This window comes from Pelodiscus sinensis, chromosome 22 (assembly GCF_052426305.1).
Source record: "Pelodiscus sinensis isolate ZL-2025 chromosome 22, ASM5242630v1, whole genome shotgun sequence".
In the NCBI taxonomy this organism is placed as follows: domain Eukaryota; kingdom Metazoa; phylum Chordata; order Testudines; family Trionychidae; genus Pelodiscus; species Pelodiscus sinensis.
The window spans coordinates 5,019,223-5,040,404 of NC_143073.1; the positions used below are offsets into that span (position 1 = coordinate 5,019,223).

General features: G+C 40.2%; 1 protein-coding gene across 2 annotated transcripts; it reads left to right on the forward strand.

The window, feature by feature from the left end:
- Nucleotides 1–24: 24 nt before the first annotated feature.
- Nucleotides 25–20,181, forward strand: LOC112547694 (uncharacterized). Of its 2 annotated transcripts, none has more exons than XM_025190496.3 (5): nucleotides 25–2,614; nucleotides 7,323–7,342; nucleotides 9,923–10,013; nucleotides 14,222–14,340; nucleotides 16,740–20,181. In XM_025190496.3, the coding sequence occupies exons 1-5, from the start codon at nucleotides 2,509–2,511 to the stop codon at nucleotides 17,727–17,729; spliced, it is 1,326 nt and encodes a 441-aa protein (XP_025046281.3). In that variant the 5' UTR covers nucleotides 25–2,508; the 3' UTR covers nucleotides 17,730–20,181. The 2 variants fall into 2 exon arrangements, with proteins under 2 accessions (XP_025046281.3, XP_089628404.1); XM_089772278.1 differs by having other exon boundaries at nucleotides 25–2,136.
- Nucleotides 20,182–21,182: the final 1,001 nt, after the last annotated feature.

Below are 21,182 nucleotides of genomic sequence, written 5' to 3' on the forward strand. Positions count from 1 at the left end.
TTTAATTATACCCACAATTACCTGTCCTCATAAAGTTGTAATACCATTCTGAGTTTTAAAATATATTAAGTGGTGTTCATGTCACTTGGGTTGTCATTGGGTGAAGGGAAATCAATTTTGCCTTGTATAATACAGTAATATCTAGCAGTTAGCACTTTTTGCAATAGAATTTTGAATTCTGTATCTGAGAATCAAGTAACTAATCTGTGAAAGGATGATTCCAAGAAGGCAAAAGACTGACATACTGATAGCTCCTACATACAAAAACATTGGTAGCTCCTATATACAAAGACACTATTTGCTACACCCCATATTGTCACTATCACAGAAGACTACCAAGCATCATATGAAAAAAACAACAAATGGTCTGGTAGCACTTTATAGACTAACAAAACATGTAGATGGTATCATGAGCTTTCGTGGGCACACCTCACTTCTTCAGATGACTGGAATTATGAGTAGGGGATACGAAAGCTCATGATACCATCTACATGTTTTGTTAGTCTATAAAGTGCTACCAGACCATTTGTTGTTTTTTTCTGTAACAGACTAACTTGGCTACCCCTTGAAGCTTCATATGGGCTGCCTGAAATAAACTTTTAATAACTTTCTGCAGAATTATATTTCCCTCATCTTAGGCCTCTTATTTTACCAAGAAATTCAGTTGAATTTTGTTGCTGAAAGTTTGCTGACTGAATATGATAATTTTGACACCTGTATAAACTTAAAATGCCAAGAGAATTGAAATGCTTTCCCAGATACACTCAATGCAGAAATGAGCGTATGAATGCTAGCACTGCCTGCCTTCTCTGAAAACTGATGCAATTCAACTACAGCAAATAGATAAATCTAGTTCAGTCCTGTAAAGTAAAATTGATAGAAGGATGACAGTTAAGAGCTTGGACTTTTTAAAAAAGTGGTTACTTGGATATCTCTTGGAACTAAACTAGCTCAATGTGTTACTCTTTCGATATAGGTACACTGAAGTTTCTTTCAGGTATGTCTTTAGAAAGCTTCTCCCTTTACTCTGCAAGGAGCTAGCGATCCCTTTACTTTTATTGTGAGGTTGATCCAGAAAGTAAAAATATTACATTGTGTGCATGTTAGTATATAGAAGAAAATTATTGTGTAGTAGTTTCCCTTTAAATACAAAAATAATGGGAAGACCTGAAACAGTGTTCTGAAGACGTCATGTTTACAGGCTAGTGACCTGTATTAACTTTCTCTTTAGAGTCTAATAAGCCTTTTTAAAAAAATCTTAAAAGAGCTTTTGTTTGCCCTATTATGATGTGATAGCTGCTGCCTGGACACCTTTAGGGAAAGTAGGGTGGTTCCCTGTCAGAGGACAGTTATGTTGGTATTAACTGTAAAGTATGGTGCTTACTCTTAAAGAACAGTTAAGGACTGTTCACAGTAAGGTTTGTAGTGTTACTAATGTCATCCATTTTGTCACAACTTGCATAGGAGCCGGCCTATGTCTACTTTCCCCTCATACTTTCTCTGTTTTACCTCCTCCCGCCCCACTTCTTTTGTCCTAGTCTCTTCTCTACCTTGTGTGACTATGCCCCATATTTTGCTCCCCTGTGGTGCCCTCCCCTTTCCTATGCCTGCTGTTTCTGAGTGGCAGGGCTGTCCCCCATTGTGCGTCTCTCTGTTCCCCCACTGGGTCAGTGCACGCTAACAAGGAGGACATAAAGCAGGCTCTTCTCAGAGATGCCTGTGGCAACTAAAATGGAAGGGGGGGGGCCGCGTTGCCACATCGCTCGCTTGCCCAACCAAGCCTAGGGCTGCCCGAGGCAAGCGCTGATTGGCCCCTGAGCGCGGGAAAGCCGTTATCCACGGGTTTGCCCCAAAGGGGATGCAGGGGCCAGGCAACCACCCGCCGCTGACTGGCTGAAATTTGCCGCAGTTCTTCCCCCTCCCCCTCTGCCTCCAGCCTCGTGCGCAGCCGGCGCGCGGGGATTAAGCGTTGAAGTGACGCGAGCGCGCGGCTCCAACGGTCGCGCCCCGGCCCGCGCGCTGCCCGCCCCGCTATGGCGCAATGATTTGTTTCAGGGGAGGGGTTAAGCGCCCGCCCAGGGGCATAAATTCCACCTTGGAACCTGCCTGTGCGACATAATGTCTGAAAAAATAAATGTATTCCTGTCAGTTTCTTAAAAATATTTGTACTGCCCGCAGAGAAATACACCCCCCCCCCCCAATCCTGAACTTCCTCCTCAAATCTCGACTTGAAAATGTGATTGGTGTTGTGGGAGAGAGTGCCCAAGGGATTGTGTTCAATGGTCATTTCCCTCATAATTTTAAAAGTGTAATTTGTCAGTTGCAGGTTTCACCAAAATAAACATCAAAATTAGGCAATTCTGTCAAGGACACACAATTTACAAAATATTTTCATTCCAAATCCTCTCTGAACACGTGATTTTTGTTGCTATCCCTCTGGGAAACTCAGACCAATCAGGCTATTGCTCCCTTTCCTCTGTTAGATTTAATAAGTACTGGCAAGATGTCATGACTCTGTCACTGTCCCATTTGGGCACTATGGCTTTTATCCCCCCTCGGACAGACACCCTCTTCTGGTTTCTCTTACTTGCTAGCTGTTTTAATCTCTCCCCAGGTAATAATTTACCCACAGGGAAATATTTTAGTGTTCATATAAATAACTGCTGAACCAAATCCTAACCACTCAAAAATCATGAGATTAAAAGAAAATAAGAATTCTGTTTTGGTGGTGGTGTTTTTTTAATTTGTCTTCTGAGGCATTGTACCCTTTAAGGTAATGCTTTCAATCTTTCTGCAACCACAAGTGCTAGAAACATACTTTTTAAAGACAGAATCTGAGATTTGATTCTCGTGTAATCACATAATTCAGGAACTGGGGCTTTAAGAAAAGCACCACATATTGTGAGACTCGTGATAAGGTTTTGAGAACAGGCCACACAAATTAAAGTCTCTCGTGTCCTTGCAAGCAAGATGAGTAGCACATTTTGACCTTAGTAGGAACTGGTTTGGGGGAGAGATGGTTAAAAGAAAATAGGATATATAACTAGTGTTGCTAAATGCAAATGTTAAAAAATTATGATTTGGGCCACAAAATAGTGAAATTGGTGTAAATATAGATTAAAACTAAAATAATATTAACAGGGAGTCCTTAAAGACTAACAAATGTATTTTAATCTTTAAGGTGCCCAGGACTCCTCATTTGTGCTGAAGCAGGCTAATATGGCTACCCCTCTGAAACTTAAAACAATATTGGTTCTATTTATTTTTCTTCTGATTTCTGAGCATTTGTGATGTTCTTCGTTCATATTTTCAGTTTTTTCTTTAGCCATAAGGGTTAGAAACTTTAAATGCAGATCGAGATTCTTCATTAACCACATGCCTCTAGGAGATGGGGCTTTAAAAATATTAGAGTTGTCAACACTATAAACCCATCTATGAAATAGGGACCCTGGACAAAAGCAAGGTCATAAGTGACTAAAAAAGCAAACAGCAAACCCATTCTGTTACTGGAGTTTGATCTGACTTCCTTTCATGATAAACCTAAATTGATTTAAATGAGAGTTTAATTGGCCTCTGGGATATAGGCTAGCTCGGCAAAGAATTTCCTTTCATTTGGTCCTGCTGTTGGAGGTGGTTACTGTTGCTATTCTTGATCCTTCTGCAGAACGTGAGGAATGTGGGAATAAAATGAGGACTTGCCTGCTGTACTGGTCTCAGGGTAGAGGGCTGCTGTCTACTCCAGGCCTGATGCCAATAGGGGAGGAAATGAGGAATAACTAAGTCTTTCACTTGGGACAGAAGAATCTCAAGCATTGTTAGAGACTGGGGATCAACGAACTAAGCAGCAGTTCAGAAGAAAAGGACCTGGGGATTACAGTGGATGAGAAGTTGGATATGAGTCAACAGCGTGCCTAGGGTACGTCTAGACTACACCTCTCTGTTGACAGAGAGATGTAGATTAGGCACGTCGAAGTTACTAATGAAGCGGGGATTTAAATATCCCGTGCTTCATTAGCATAAACATGGCCACCGCTTTTTTCCAAAACGGAGCTTTTTCAGAAAAAAACCAGCAGTCTAGATGGGGATCTTTCAAAAAATAAACCCTTTGAGGTTTACAGGATCTTTTGAAAAAGGGTTTATTTTTCGAAAGATCCCCGTCTAGACTGCTGTGGGGTTTTTTTTCAAAAAAGCTCCATTTCGAAAAAAAGTGGCGGCCATGTTTATGCTAATGAAGCACTGGATATTTAAATCCCCGCTTCATTAGCAATTTCGATGTGCCTAATCTACATCTCTCTGTCGACAGAGAGGTGTAGTCACGCTAGATACAGCCTTTGTAGCCAAGAAGACTAATGGCATATTAGGGTGTATTAGGAGCATTTCCAGCAGATCTAGATAAGTTATTATTCCCCTTTATTCGGCACTGGTGAGGCCACATCTGGAGTACTGTGTCCAGTTCTGGGGCCCCCACTATAGAAAAGATATGGACGCATTGGAGAGGGTCCAGTGGAGGGCAAGCAAAATGATTAGGGGGCGGGAACACATGACTTACGAGGAAAGGCTGAGGGATTTGGGCTTATTTAGTCTGCAGAAGAGAAGAGTTAGTGGTGTGGGGGGAGTTGATAGCAACCTTCAACTTCCTGAAAGGCGGTTCCAAAGAGGATGGAGAGAAGCTGTTCTCAATAGTGATGGACAGCAAAACAAGGAGCAATGATCTCAAATTACATTGAGGGAGGTCTAGGTTGGATATTAAGAAAAACTATTTCACTAGGAGGGTGGTGAAGTACTAGAATGGATAATCTAGGGAGGTGGTGGAATCTCCATCCCTAGAGGTTTTTAAGTCAAGCCCTGGCTGGGTTGATTTAGTTAGGGTTGGTCCTGCTTTGGGCAGGGTTCTGGACTCGATGAGCTCCAGAGGTCTCTTCCAGCCCTAGGATTCTATGATTCTAAGTGAGTTCTGCTACACCGAAAGAAGAGATGAAGAGTTTAGGCAAGTTTGTGAGTAAAAAATCCTGGCAGAGCTCCTAGCAATGCTTGGAATTTAATGCCTGCATCAAGAGCAAAACATTTATCAAATTACATGTATCATGTAATTGCAATTTGTCATATGGATAACACAATTCAACGTTCCATTTTTATTAAAATACACAAAATGTACATACATTCGTGAGAATGGGAATGGCTCCAGATTGCTAGCAGGACAGACTAACATATCTGAGAAAGGAGTTGTGAGAGTACTGAAGTTCACATGGATCCAATACCCTACTTAATCACAAGAATGGAGCAAGCTGGTACTGTAGAGAGAGATGATACTATGTTGTGTGCATAGCTTCATGATCTGCATTAGTTGGTCAGTGGCCAGTCACCTTCAAAAATGGGATTTTATTGTGTTGTAGCATTAAGTTTCTAGGGCTGGTGATTTTGCCTGGATACCGACAGTCATTTAACCCCATGGTGTCCATGATAGTGGCTACTGCTTCAGCGAAATAGCCACACTTAACCAGCCAAATATCCACATTATTCAAGTCAAATAGCTACACTGAACTGGCTAAATAGCCATATGTGGCTAGTGGCTAGTATGTTGGACACCATGGATTTAAATCATAGTGTATGTTAAACTTCAGTTCTGGTCTTCTACCTTGACCATGCCCCTTTTAAAAAAAAAATCACTGAGATGAAGAAAACCTATCCTCATGCTTCTTAACTTGCCTGCCAAAAATGAAGGAAGATCCAAAAATAAACTTAATGGACACCAGGACAAATGAAAAGAAAACTACATATTACATAAAAACTGGCATCTTCTGGCACTGGGGAAAGAGAGCTTATCCCAGAAAATGAAATGGATTCAGACTACATATTTATTTTTGTGTTGGAGAGAAAAGTTACTTTTGCAATCTTTATGTGGTGCTTTAAAACAATATACATGATGTGTTGTAACATTTGCTAGTGCTTCTTTCAACAATAGCGACAAGGAGTCCTGTGGCACCTTATAGACTAACTGAAATGTAGGAACATAAGCTTTCGTGGGCAAAGACCCACTTCGTCAGATGCATGTCTTTCAACAATAAAGATCAATTCAGGTTACAAATTTGCATCTATGCATTGTTGACAAGTGGTTAGCAAAATGAAAGTTACTTGAATTTCACTCTCTGAAACACTGTCTAATCACTCACATGCAGAACAGAAGGGTAAATGGGAGAGGGCCTGTGTTCTGCTATTTAGAGATTAGGATTCTAATTTTTCTGCAGCATACAGATCACATGAGAGTGGAATGTGAATGGGAAAGTTACAGCAGAATAATAAGCAGAAAACATTTTGAATGGGACAGGAATAAAAGTATTTGGAAACTAATTGGTAAGAGGAAAGAATGCTAAGGTAGTGCATTTGAACAAAGACTAATAAAAAGGAACAGGATGTGAAGCAAAATCAAGACAGTGGTAAGAATGAAACAGAGCTAATGAGTAAGGGTGAGACAATCTGAATGATGAACAGTGAGGTGTGAGAATTTAACACAAAGTAAGAGCTGAGCAGGGAAAGAAGGAAACAGGAAGGTTGGGAGAATGGTAGACAATGTCAATATATAGTAGAAGGGAGTAACCAAAAAGGAAGGCATGAAAAAGTGATAATACAGTTTGGATGGGAAGAAAGGAATGGAGTAGGCCCGGTAACACAAAATTGGAGAAGTCTCAGAGGGGAGAGATAATTCAGCAAAGAGAGGGAAGGAATAAATACGGCTGTATTGAGCACTCAGTGAAAAATAATTTGGTTGAATATACAGTAACTGTTGCAAATATTTCCGGCACAGTTCTGGCCTTGGTTACCCAAGTGCATTTCCCATTACATAAATTTTCTTCCATCCTCCCAGTATCTGTCTGCTCCATTCTTGCAAACAGGAAAGAAGAAGAAAAAAACTAAATAAATAAGTAGGAGAAATCCATCTTTGCAAATGGTGTTTTCTTTTGCATAAAAAAAGAACAAAATATGTTTTGAAATTTTTCTGCTATAAGGACAGCATTAAAATATTAAAGACACATGAAAATATTTAAGACCACCTAAATAGGAGCAAATTACACAATTAGAAAATTGGTAAAATTAAAGGGAATATTCCATGGTTTTGAAAATTAATTTTATAACATTGAGTATACAATTCAATATAATAAAAATTGAAACTGGTTTTAAAATCTACAACTGCTGGGTAATTGTATATCATAATTAACAAAGGATAGAAAACATTTAAGTATCAAAAGAAAGTATTTGGAAAATGTATCAAGTAAGATTTCTTATGAATCTCCTTCTAAACTATGCAACTTTCCTTTTTCACTCAGGCCGCAAGATTGCTTATCAGGTAAAATCTTTTTTATTATTAAAAAGGTTATATTAAAACATAGTTGTAATTACTTAATAGTTGTAATCAGAGAAGTGACTATTGAAAACCTACACCTTCTTACTCTAAATTTCTGCTTCCTGTGCACTTTAAATTTCTATTTCTTTATTTCATGGCCACTGCAGAGCCAATACAGTTTTACAGGCAGTCCCCGGGTTACATGGATCCGACTTACATCGGATCCCTACTTACAAACGGGGTGAGGCAACCCCGCACTAGCTGCTTCCCCCCAGCAGACCAGGGAGACGCGGAGCAGCTTTTCTCAGCAGACACCTCAGCTTGAGAATAAAGGACTGAGGAAAGTGAGGTGTGGGAGAATAAAACTGAGCTCTGGAGAAATGTTTGGCTAGAGTTTCCCCTACAATATGTACCAGTTCCAACTTACATACAAATTCAACTTAAGAACAAACCTAGAGTCCCTATCTTGTACGTAACCCGGGGACTGCCTGTATAGGGAGAATATATCTGAAAAATGCTATTATAGTAAAAATAAAATAGACACTCATGTCAAATTGTGGTCTCCCCTATGTAACTCTCCCTCAAGTATGTCCACATCCAATGTCCTCAGTATATATCAAAATGTTTTATTATCAACACTGTGACCTGGAAATCCAACTATTATTACTTTCTTCTCCTTACATAATCACTAACTAGTACAAAACATCCGAAACTCAGAATTTAACTCATAATTCTGTTGACAACGCATATAGTTCTTTCAAATACAGGCAGTCCCCGGGTTGCGTACAAGATAGGGACTGTAGGTTTGTTCTTAAGTTGAATCTGTATGTAAGTCGGAACTGGCGTCCAGATTCAGCCGCTGCTGAAACTGATCAGTTTCAACAGCAGCTGAATCTGGACGCCAGTTCTGACTTACATACAGATTCAACTTAAGAACCCCAGGCATCCCCAAGTCAGCTGCTGCTGAAACTGATCAGCGGCTGATTCCAGGAAGCCCAGGGCAGGGGCTTCCTGTAGTCAGCCACTGGTCAGTTTCAACAGCGGCTGACTTGGGGACGCCTGGGGCAGAGCAGCTGGGGTGCTGCTGGGTTGGTCCAGTAGCACCGCCGCTCCTCGGCACTACTGGACCAACCCAGCAGCACCCAAGCTGCTCTGCCCCAGGTGTCCTGATTCAGTCGCTGCTGAAACTGACCAGCAGTGGCTGAATCAGGACGCCTGGGGCAGACCAGCTGGGGTGCTGCTGGGTTGGTCCAGTAGCGCCCAGAGCGGCACTACGGGACCAACCGGCAGCGCTCCAGCTGCTGTACCACAGGCGTCCGGAGCAAAGCCGTGGAGCACGGGGGCAGCGGGACAGCCCAGATGCGCTGTGGCTGTCCTGCTGCCCTTGGGCTCTGCGGCTTTGCTCTGCTTTGCTCCCCGTCTCCCTGGTCTGTTGACCAGGGAGACAGGGAACAAAGCAGAGCAAAGCCGCAGAGCACGTGGGCAGCGGACAGCCCAGACGCATCTGGGCTGTCTGCTGCCCGCGTGCTCCGCCGCTTTGCTTCCTCTCCCTGGTCTGCTGGAGACCAGGGAGAAGGGCCCCGTTCGTAACTGCGGATCCGACATAAGTCGGATCCGCGTAACTCGGGGACTGCCTGTATTTGTTAGTCTCTAAAGTGCCACAGGACTCCTCATTGTTCATCTACTATTGAAATTCAGTAGTGTTTAACAGCATGCAACAATAATACTTAAGCTTAGTAAAGGAAGTGGAAAATACCTTATATAAGTGAGATAGACAGAATAGGAGTATCTATATTACAATTTATTTAGGATGTCAGGGCTAACATGCATTAGTAGAATAATAATGGGATATTTAACAGTAAGTTGCCTCGCAGAGGACTGGGGGGAGAAAAGGCCCTGCAGACTAGTAGAGAGAGAAAGCCTCGCTGGATGGAACTTTCTGCCCTGAGCCCCTCCTTATTCCCCAGTCTTCACTCTTGCACATATCTCCAGCCCCTTGTCCTGAGCCACTCCTCAACACCCTCACTCTGGCTACATCTATACTGCAAGCCTCTTGCGGAAGAGTAAATGCAAATGGAGCGCTCATTTTCAAAAAGGCACCATCTACACCACTTTTTGCGCAAAAAGGAAAGGAAGAGGAAATGCAAATAAGAGCGCTGCATCGGCAAATGAGCGTTCCATTCGCATTTGTTCTTCCACAAGAGGCTTGCAGTATAGACGTAGCCCCTAACTCCTGAACCACCCCATGTTCCCAGCCTCCTGCCCTGCCCCCCACATCTCCAAGGCCTTACTCTCACTCCTGCACCGCCCATACTCCAAAACCTCTGTCCTGAAGGACCCAGGCAACGCCAGGTCACTCTTCTAGTATTAGAAATTTAAAGACGAATACCACTTTCAGAAGGTTCCTGAGCTTTCTCACATCCAAATTCTGGCTTAGTACTTTTACTATTATTCTGTCAGATTTCACAATTGCTACTGAATTTAGATTTTTGATAGTTGTATTTTTTTTGGAATGAAACATATTCACTACTGCACTCAGAAGTGTAAACATAGTATTTCCTGAATCACTTATGTTTTTTAAAGGTCAGATTAACACCAATTGACAGCTTTAAAACTGATTCAATGAAGTCAAGAAGATCTAAACCCGATATTATCATAATGCCAAAGGAACCAGGTAAAAGTAGATCATATTGTTCTTCTCTGAAACTATCAGTACAAGATTTAATGATCTGAAGACTAAAATTGGTAGGAATATCTAAATCTCTTTTGTACCTGTTTCATTTGCATAAGCACTCTTATTAAAGATAATACTGTATTGTGTTAACTTTTTTGTTTATTCTATTAACAGTTGCTTGGAACTTTGATGCTTCTTAATTATAGGGAGTCAAATAGCACTGACTAACTCCAAACACGGTGCTATTCAAGTGAGGGCCTTCTCTTGTTCTGAGTAACAACTGTTTGTTCTGTGGTGATTCTGAGATGTAGCTAAGGATTAGTTTAAGCTTCTTAATTGTATTAAGATTACAAAACTGTGTTTTGGTGAATTAACTCAGGACTCTTGAAATCTAGATACTGATTGGTATCTAGATTTTACTAACTAAAATAATAATTTATTATTTTAGTAAAATTATGACTTAGTAAAGTTATGACTTTAAAATGCTTTAAAGATTAGCCTTACAGCCTTTTGTGGGACTACACAAGTATCTTGAGATATTATGGACTTTGTGTAAGCCAGCCAGCACACATTAGAGCAGTCTCATTTATGCTAGAGGTCTAGCCTGGCACAGAACAGTCCCATTGTACATAAAGCAGGCAGCACTGTTGTGAAATGAAACTACAGTTTAGAAACATTATGACATACAATTGTTAGTAGAGTGATCTTGATGTGAACATAAACATTGTTATTCAAGAAGTGAAACGTTGCAAAGGCAAATTGTCACTTGATGCTACTGCCTTATTCTGAGCAAATTGTGCCTACTTATGGTAGAGCCCTTAGGATGGGACTACACTTAGGGTATGTCTACACTACAGCACTAATTTGAACTAACTTAATTCAAATTAGTTAATTCGAACTAAGCTAATTCGAATTAGTGCATCTAGACCTAAAAACTAATTCAAATTAGCATTTTGCTAATTCGAAATAGCATGTCCACATTGAGTGGACCTTGAACCGAAGTTAAGGCTGGCCGGAATGATTGGAGTGTGGAGCTGCTGCCTCAGGCTAGCAGAGGGCTGTGCTAAAAGGGACCCAACCCCCACTTTGAACAGCCAGTTCTCAGGATTCCCCACTTTCTTGTCTAACTTGATGAGGGACAGCAAAGCAGTCCTGACTTGGAGTGCCCTGAGTGCCCTCACTCGGCACATCACAGCACTCGGCCATCATCCCAGCTGCACTTGCCGCAGGCTGCCACCTGGGGGGGTTAATTGGGGGGCTGTCAGGATCCAGGAGGCCCTGCAGGAAAGCTTCCACCCCGAGGAGCCCGCAGAACCACCCCAGTCCTCCCCATTGGTGGCTCATGCCCCATTCCTCCCTCACCTTCTTCCACTTACCCTTCCCTAGCCCCCCTTCCTAATGTAAAAAATAAAGGATTCGTGTGTTCGAAAATAGAAACTCTTTATTCAACAAAACTGGGGGGGGGGGGGGGGGATTAACCTCTGGGGAGACTGGGAAAAGAAGGTGGGAGAGGGGAAGAGAGAGGGTGGGAGAGGGGAGGTGCAAACCTGGGATGAGGGAGCTGGAAGGGTGAAGCCAGGGGAAGAAGGAGGAGGGGAAGTATAAAACTAGGGTATGCCATATCTTCAGTACTGTGTACAGATGTGGTCTTCTCACCTCAAAAAAGATATTTTGGCCTTGGAAAGGGTTCAGAAAAGGGCAACTAAAATGATTAGGGGTATGGAACAGGTACCATATGAAGAGAGGCTAAAGAGACTGGGAGTTTTCAGTTTAGAAAATAGGAGACTGAGGGGGGATATGATAGAGGACTATAAAATCATGAGTGATGTGCACAGGGCGAATAAAGAAAAGTTCTTCATTAGTTCCCATAATATAAGGATTAGAGGACACCAAATGAAATGAATGGACAGCAGGTTTAAAACTAATAAGCGAAAGTTCTTCTTCACACAGCATATAGTAAACCTGTGGAACTCCTTGCCACACGAAGCTGTGAAGGCTAGAACTATAACAGAGTTTAAAGAGAAGCTAGATAAATTCATGGAGGTTGGGTCCATGGAGTGCTATTAGCCAGGAGGTAGGAATGGTGTTCCTGGCCTCTGTTTGTGGAAGTCTGGAGATGGATGGCACAAGACAAATCACTTGGTCATTTTCTTCGGTCCATCCCCTCCAGGGTACCTGGTGTTGGCCGCTGTCGGCAGACAGGCTACTGGGCTAGATGGACCTTTGGTCTGACCCAGTACGGCCATTCTTATGTTCTAAGCTCAGGTCTCAGGGTCGGGGGTCTCACTGGACCATCTTGATTTTCATGCAAACCTGCTCCTGGGTTAGCATATGGCCCTTGGTGACCAGGCTGGCAGCTATCCTGCCCTAGATGGCTGCATTCCTGTGCCTAGTGCGGAGGTCGTGGATGTTGGAGGCCTCCCCCCAAACCTCGAAAAGGTCCACGCTCTCCGCACTAGACCATGCGGGCACCCGCCTCCTGTGGCCCCGGGCAGGCTCCTGGGAGCTGCCAGCCCGGTCCTGGGAAGAGGCGGAGGGCTGGGTGGCAGCAGGTGGCTGGCTCATGCCATGCCAGGTGCAGGGTCTGCTGGCTGGGTGCTGGCAGGCTTGCAACTGGCATGAGCATTATAGCCAGACCATGCCCCTTTAAGGGCTCCGGGGCCGGGAGGGGGGGCAGAAAAGTTTCCCTGGTTTGGCCCAGAGTGGCCATCAGGGCAACCTGGGAAGGGCTAGCCTCCAACTAGTTCGAATTAAGTGGCTACACATCCCTTAATTCAAACTACTTTAATTCGAACTAGGCGTTACTCCTCGTAGAATGAGGTTTATCTAGTTCGAATTAAGCTCTCCGCTATTTCGATTTAAGTTTGAACTAGCGGTTTTCATGTATAGACTCTATGAAAGTTAATTCGAACTAATGGCTGTTAATTCAAATTAACTTTGTAGTGTAGACATACCCTTAGGGACTTATTTCAAAATAACTCCCCTTATTTTGAAATAACAAGTGGAGCATCCACATTACCAAGCCCACTATTTTAAAAATAACAGGCTGGTTATTTTGAAATAACAACTCCTGCTTTCCATGAGGAATAACGCTTATTTTGAAATAGTTATTTGGGGAGTTATTATTTCGAAATAAATTATTTCAAAATCATTTCCTAGTGTAGACATGCCCTTCTTGGTCTATTTCTCTTATTTTGTGGTGATACTTTTTGTGGAGCTTGTCAGGCCAATAAAGTATTACTGAATTGACATAAATTAAGTGAACTGATTTTGGCTGCCTGTCTGTATGACAGGAGCGTTACAATATTGATGGATGGGAAGTGGAAAAATAAGGGTGAGATAAGCTTTCCGACAGGAGGAGATGGAACTGCAAGGGAAGATGCCAAGGATAGCCATGGGGTATGAAAGTGGGATTCTTAGAGTCCTGCTGTGACTTCTTATCCTTAATCTGTAAATCCAGACTGCAGCTTTTATCTAATACAGTCTAAATCAGCTTCACTGTAGTAAAATGCCTTCTCTATCTGTAGTAAACAAAATACCTTCTTTACTTTAATGTAAAATGCATTAATCATCAAATATGTTTGTTGTCAATACCAAGCATAAATTGAAATAATTGTGGAATAAACCTCACTTTATTGTGCACATGTTAAATTAAACATATATCTTTTACTAATTAGTTTTACATTTCTCATTTGTAGCAATATTAAGTAAGGGGGATATGAAGAAATGCTATAACATCTGTGTTCATTAAAAAGATAATACTTTAAAATGCTTCTAATTTTATTAAATCTATTCAGTGGAATCACTTAAAGCTTTTATAAAAAATTAAATATTTGATCCCATTAAAAAGCATTGTTAGTCTGGGAAGTAATATTTTGGTTTTCTTATAGAACTATTTAAATAAATTCACACTAACTACATTTTTAAGATGTGTTTTACTGTGGAATAATGACTAGCACCTCCATAATATATATTAAAGAGGCTAACCTAGTTGATGTTGCATGGTTCTGAACCCCTTTTTAATGTCCTGGTAGAGTGCCCTTTTATCCAGACCATGTTAAAACATTTGAAAATGTTCAAAAGTATTCTAAACAAGTATACTTTATCAAGTAATTTCCAAAAATGAATGTATATTCAAACTATTGTTTATTTCATGTGGTTAGTGCATTCCTTTTATAGTGGTTTTTAATTATAACTTATTCCAATAGAGGAATTATTGACATCACATATGCACCAGAGCAATGAAGAAATTAATCAAAAGATGTTGAAGATTCTGCAAGATTTGGAACCAGCAGAAGTAATACCTAGGAAACTGTTAGCTTTGAAGGTAAGAATGGAAAGTTATATATACAGTAAAACCTGTGTTATCCTGCACGCTCGGGGATTAGGGCATTCCAATTATCTAAAAATTCTGGTTATCTGAGGGTCCCATCAACCTAGGAAAAACCAATGGACAATAATAGTAAAACTCAAGTTTTTAATATTGGTAGTTTTATAGTATGTGAGGCAGTTGATCTCACATTTCTATTTTGAGTTAAAGATTATTAGTACTTCATAAATAAAAAATTGTTAAGCCAATCATAGTAAACCAAGCCAGGCCTGTGCACCTGAAGATGTAACAGTACTGTGGCTGGGGGCAATGCCAGTTAACAAAATTTTCTGGTTAACAGAGTGCCAGATAACACAAGTTTCACTGTAGTTAATATAATGCAAAGAGTGATTATTCCACTATTTGGACCAAGCACAGAGGATATATTATGTCTGATTTCCCACATAATTGTGCAGATGAGGGTTAAGTGTGTGTGAGTAGGCTGATTTGGGGACACATTCTCCTTTCACACCCTGGAAGTAATGTAAGGCCATGTCTACATGGGAATGATTTTTCTGTGTAATCTATGGTGCAAACCAGGGGTGCACAACCATCAGCCCTCAGGCCGAATCTTGTCCATTGATCAGTTTCAGCCAGCTTGTGATGCTGAGTGGCAAACACAGGCTCGTCCCATCATGGAGGGAGGCTCTGTGTCTCACACACACACACGCATTGGGGATCTGGTGCCACGAGTGCTGGTTTACCCCACTGCAGGTAGGAAGCCTCAAGCTTTTGGTGTGGGCTCTGGACTGCGATTGCAGTTTTCTGTTGGTCTGTGGCCCATGACAGAAAAAAGGTTTTCACTCTTAAGGTGACCAAATTTCCCTGTGCTGAATTCAGGACACTTGGTACAATTATTTGTAAACAAACAAATTCAGCGGCATTCAGAACTATGTAGTACAAATATTCAAATTAACAAAAGTTGAATGAGTCCTAGTTAAATAGTGCATAGCTAGAGTCTTTTTATTTGCCTTCTCATCTCTAGGGTTTGCATGGTGAGAAGTTTCTCTCTCACTCTCACTCACTGACCTGACCCAACCCTCCCTGTCCAGTGCTCTCCATTCTGTCTGGACCCCCAGGATGGACCTGCCTCTCCTGGCACTTGGAATCACATTTTCTCAAGGCAACAAGTGGGGACCACACAGGTTCACAGGCCCAACTTCCCCTGATCTTTGTGAGGGTTAATCCCAGAAAATGGCCAGCAGCAGCCTTTCAGCACTATGCAGGAGGGAAGGGCTTACATTCACAGGAGGGTAGAGGTGGGGGTGGGTGTACGGAGTGCTTTGCCCATGTCTTTACCAAGGGTGGAGTTTCGGGAGGGCAGGGAGAGGGAGGGAGCAGTCATGCGCACCAGAATGTGGCTTGCTTTTTTCCCCATCCCCTAGACTATTAGGGAATGAGGGGAAAATATTAACATTCTGTGCATGCCTCTTACTCCTGGCTGGTGAATGGAGGGGGCAGAGGAGTAAATCATGGAATGCAAGTACTTTCTTCTTGCTCCCTAATAGTCTGGGGAATGGGAAGAAAAGCAAGCCGTGTCCCTCTTGTCCCTGGCTACAGTGTGGGCAGGAAGGAGTCCTAAAGATGCATTGTGCATCATGGTCCGGGAAACCTAACTGCAGGTGACTCACCAGGGCCAGAGAGGTAACCCACCAGGGGAGGGTGATTAGGAGAGAGAGCAGCCCCAAATTTCTGGGGGCAGGATCGAGCTGGAATCAGCATATCTTAAATCACCATCCACACAAGTGCTCCTTTCGGCTTCCCTTATTCCTCATGAAGAGCAGGAGTACGGGCACTGATGGGGGTGCCCATTGAGTTCGATTTAGCACGTCTTCACTAGACTCACTAAATCAAACCCCAGAAGATCGACCGTGGCAGTATTGATCTTACCCATAGTTTAGACAAGCCTTGAGTGAACCACCTTCAAACAAACAAACCAAAAAAGCAGAATTAACCTGTGGTACTCATTACCACAAGCTATCATTCTGGCTAAGAGTATAGCAGGATTCAGTAAAGGAGTAGGGATATGTATATGAATAATGAGAACATCTACAGATACATAAATTAAGGTTTTTTTTACTATGGTTACAAATCTTCATGCTTCAGATTATAACTCAACCACTAATTGATGGATGTCAGGAAGCAGCTTCTCTTGTATTGGGTAACAGTCACTGTCAAAGAGAGGATACTGGACTAGATGAAACATTCTAGTATAACAGTTCCTGGATACTTTTCATGTATAGGTAAATAGTTTGTGAGTTGCAGCAGATAGCATGTGTGCGCACACACACGCACCCATAAAATCATACACATATGCACTATGGAACACACTAAAATTTATCTTTTTTCTTTTTTAGAATCTTCAGGAGATCATTGCTCAGAAAAAGGAAAATACTTATGTATACTCAGATGTTTCAAAGAAGATTAGGCAGACTTCTGAAAAAAGAATACCTTTGAAAAAAAGAAGGAAGAGATTAATTATAGCAAAGTCAATACTAAGGGCTGCAAGAAATGATAGTTGGATATTCAGAAAATATAATAAAACACAAATATGTGTGATAGAAAACAAACAGACCAGGAAAGGCAATATTCAGAAACAAGATAGGAATATAAAATTTAGAAATCAGAACCAAACTCCTAAATGTGTCAGAGGATTATTATATCTTGGTGCTAACAAAGCTGAAAACCAACAAACATTAAAATATACTAAAAATAATAAAAACAGAAAAGCTAACTGGAGAAAAAATAACTCAACTAGTAATGCCAAGAAAGAGCAAATGTTAGTACTGAAGGAAAGAAGAAAAAGAGAAATACACATACAGAAAAGAGTAAAGGTTTTTAAAAATCCAGTAGATCATGATAACTCATCCATCTGTTTCTCAGTTTATGTTACACTAGATACTGTTCAGAGTAAATTATCAAAAAGACTAAGGAGAAACCTAATTGGTTTTAGAAGAAATACAAGAGAAACATCTTTGAATAATTTCTTGCAGAAATTTGGTGATTTTCTTAAACACCTTCCAAAACACAAAACACTTGGTAATGAAAAAGTTACAGGCATTGATATTAGTATTAAAATAAAAAAATCCCGAAATGACTCTCATTTTCCCATACGAACACAAAAACCAAACATAAATATTTTAATATTATCAAAAAGTACTTCTCAGCCTCCAGGAATACTGTCCATCCCAAAACATATGGGAACAGCTGAAAAGAAAAGAAAGATGTCACATGAGAAACCTTGGAAAATTCCTCATTCTGTTTCTTTGCATAAAATAAAGCATAATTCTGAGCATAAATTCAAACTCAATACTTTTAAAACAAATGAACAGAATAGTAAACAATAAAGCAGATAAAGATATTGAAATGGGAATGGTAGAAAAATCTATGGACACAAAATTACAGCTTTCATTAGGTTTTTAAAAAACTATGTAAAATATAAAAGTTTCTAAAATTCACCATAAAATAGTAAATGTAGAATTGATTACTACAAAATCCCCAAATTCACAGTAAATTTGAGAATACCATCATGATGTCAACTCATTTTAAGAGACAAAGGCAAGTAATTGGCACAGAAAGGAAGCAAATACTGCTAGCTTAGTTACTCATTTGAAGTTGTCAGAAACAGTAAAACACATACCAAACAATCCTATCAGCAGATCGAAACAAATGTAACTTGGCCACATACATGAACTGCTAAGAAAATTAAAGACATTCATTAGGATTTTTCCACAGCAGATGCTGAAGCAAGCACAAGAAAATATCCAACGTTTAACCAAAACTTTTGTTCAAACCCCTTCAGAAACTCCTTAATATGCCTCAATTTAAAATATTCAGGAATTTTTTTAAAAATCTAATGAAATGTTGATAAAAGTATAACAGTGTTGAAGTAAACAAAATTCTCATATTGCAAGTTGGCAAGAAAAAAGCAAAGTTAAGCTCCATAAAAAATATCTTCAATTTAGTTTTAATCTGTAGTAGAGAAGGAAAAGAAACTTTGAAAAAAATGTGGATTTGAACTTTTACTAGAAACAAATCATTAGTTTGTTTAATAAAAATAAAAATTCTTCATGCTAGTGTTATTCAGTGAAAAGGAATTCAAATATTTTAACCACCAAAATCAAATATTAGAAGTTTGTTAGCCTTTAACGATACTTTATTAAAATGTGGCTTTCTATAGCTAGACTTTTAAGTTTATATTCAAATATATTGATTCTCCATGTTTATTCACATGAGCATGTATATCAAGCATTATATCAAGTATGTACAGTAGCCGAAGTTACTTTGCATAAACAGTAAGCAAGTCCATTAAACAACATTGCATAAGTGTAGACTCTAAAAAGGCTGATGACCATTTGGACTCTATTCCAATATTTTCACTTGCATATCATTGACTTTCTTTTTGTCTTTGTAATTTCTGCACAGGTCAGTGGGCCAAATTCTGGCACTGCAAAATAGGCAGCCTCCAGAAAACCCACAGCCAGAAAAGGGAGCACAAAGTAGAAGATCACTATTGCTCTCAGTCACAATCAAAAAGTGGTTTCCTCACAGACTTTCCATGACCAGAGCTGCAGAAGGTGCTTTATAAGTCATGATCTAAAAGTCAGGAAATATGATTGAGATGTCTATCCATGTATGCTCACTGATGTGGACATGCCTTCCACTCGGCCCCCTCTATAGACAAGACTAGAAATAGACTGTCAGAAGGAATTGTGTCTAGGATGAATGTTGACTGGAATACACATTTACATTAATGCTAAACTACAAGGGCAATTAGTGAAATAATTACTCTTAATATTAGTATAAATGAAATAATACTATATTGAGTCAAAGTACACAATCACATGTATAATGTTAATTCTTGAAATCAAGAGTGTTAATTAGTCCTCAGTGGGAAGGCCACTTTGAAAAATGAAGGGGCATATGCTGAATATTCATTCAATTTTTTCCCTAAGATAGTGCTGAATGGAGTTTAATTCTAACCAAACATCTTAGCAATATTCTGATAACTTGCTATCAAGGACGAGATTTTGGTCTGTGTTGAAAACACTTTCAAATGTAATATAGCTTTTGAACACTAACCTATCAGGCCATCTGTGTTGTAAAGATTTGTACTGGAATTCCTGTTTATGGGTTTTTCCTCATTTTTCTTCCTCTTAAAATTCTGCTTTAGAGGATAAAACTATAGCATGTATTTACAAGAGATATATTATAACTAATGTTAGGCTGGTTTCAGAGTTGGAGCTTTCATAAGTAGTTAATTAGAATTAATTGCCTCTTTTATTGCATATATCATAAATTCTAAGGGACAGTCTATACCACTGATATAATGTGTGTTAAAATTCAAGGTCAAGGCAATAATTTGCATTAAAATCCCATTAAGGGATATGACTACTGTGTATGTGGATGAGGGGAAGGGGATGCTATGGGTTCAATGTGCAAATCAAGTGGTTCCCAGAGAATCTATAATAGGCTCTGGTCATCCATTCAAGGGCCCAATGTCCCTAAGTTTGGACTCCCAGCAGCTCCCCATATATTATGGCTTTATTGGAGAATCTCTACTACAGATCCACTCAGACCACAGACTCTGCTTGAAATTCCATTATAGTTTCAGTGGGTGCAGAAGGGTACAAAGTTTGCATCCTCCTCCTGGCTTGTTCACCCTGCCCTGTATTTTCTTTAGCAATGTTAAAATGGATAATTCTATATTTTATCTATATAAACTCTTATATTTCCCCTGTTTATTTCAGTGTACCTTTTATCTTGCATGTTCTTCATAAAATTATTGTTCGTGTCTTATATTGTATTTTCTGCTGTATATTTATATAAAACGTCTTTCGTTATCCTTTTGAAAATATTCATGTTTAACTGGTCGCAAAAGCTATCTGCTTTATCTGTTTTAGTACAGTTAACAAGAAAATAGAATGGGTAAATGAAAATATGTAATTTTGTGGACTATCTTGTCATTGATTTTTATGAAAAATCCATCTCTAAGAATTCTGCATGCAGAATATATAGTGGGCAGGATGGTATAATAAATACTTTTGTTGTTCACAATGTTTTATAAACATTAATTCTCACAACACATAGGTCAGAATGTCTTCCTCAACGACTTTGAGTGAGTTGGCACTGACTAAGTCCTTGGCTTCAGGGGGTAGCCAAATTAGTCTGTACAGTTGTTTTTTAAGTTTATTAAGTCCTTGGCATCAGTGCAGCTGATACTGACCATATGGAATACACCATCTACTGACCATATGGAATACATTCTTACATCAGCTGTTGATTTCACTATGCACACCAGTACATAAATAACCATTGATACTGATGATGTTCCTGGTGGTACCACAAGTGTTACCATGAGCCAAAAGACCTGATTGTCTCTGACACTCAAGATTTGCCATTCTTCTGTATTGAGCTTCCAGTGGTCTATTCCTCTCCCTCAGAGATATATCTTGTCATACATCTCTTTCCTTCACCATCAAAGACTGTTCCACCTTTCTCCAATGAGGTGGAAGAGGAGGTGTACTTACTCCCCATGATCATCTTAAAGGACTCCATGCAGAGAATCATACTACTGCCCTCAATACCTAGAGACCAGAAGTGACCCAGATCTTTTTTATGGACACCTCTGGATGCAACCTCCAGATGCCTGTTCTCTCACGTTGGCCTTATTGTACCCTGAGGCTGTATATAGGCCAATCTTTCCCAAACTGTACATGGAGCAGAGACAGGGACAAGTGCACTCTAAGTCCTCATCAGACTCTAGGGTTCCCAACCCAGATCCACAATTGCAAGACGAG

Coding starts and splice junctions, on each gene's coding strand:
- LOC112547694 (XM_025190496.3), top strand. CDS start 2,509: ATGACTCTGTCACTGTCCCATTTGGGCACTATGGCTTTTATCCCCCCT. Junction 2,615..7,322: donor CTGTTTTAATCTCTCCCCAG/GTAATAATTTAC, acceptor TTTTTCACTCAG/GCCGCAAGATTGCTTATCAG. Junction 7,343..9,922: donor GCCGCAAGATTGCTTATCAG/GTAAAATCTTTT, acceptor TGTTTTTTAAAG/GTCAGATTAACACCAATTGA.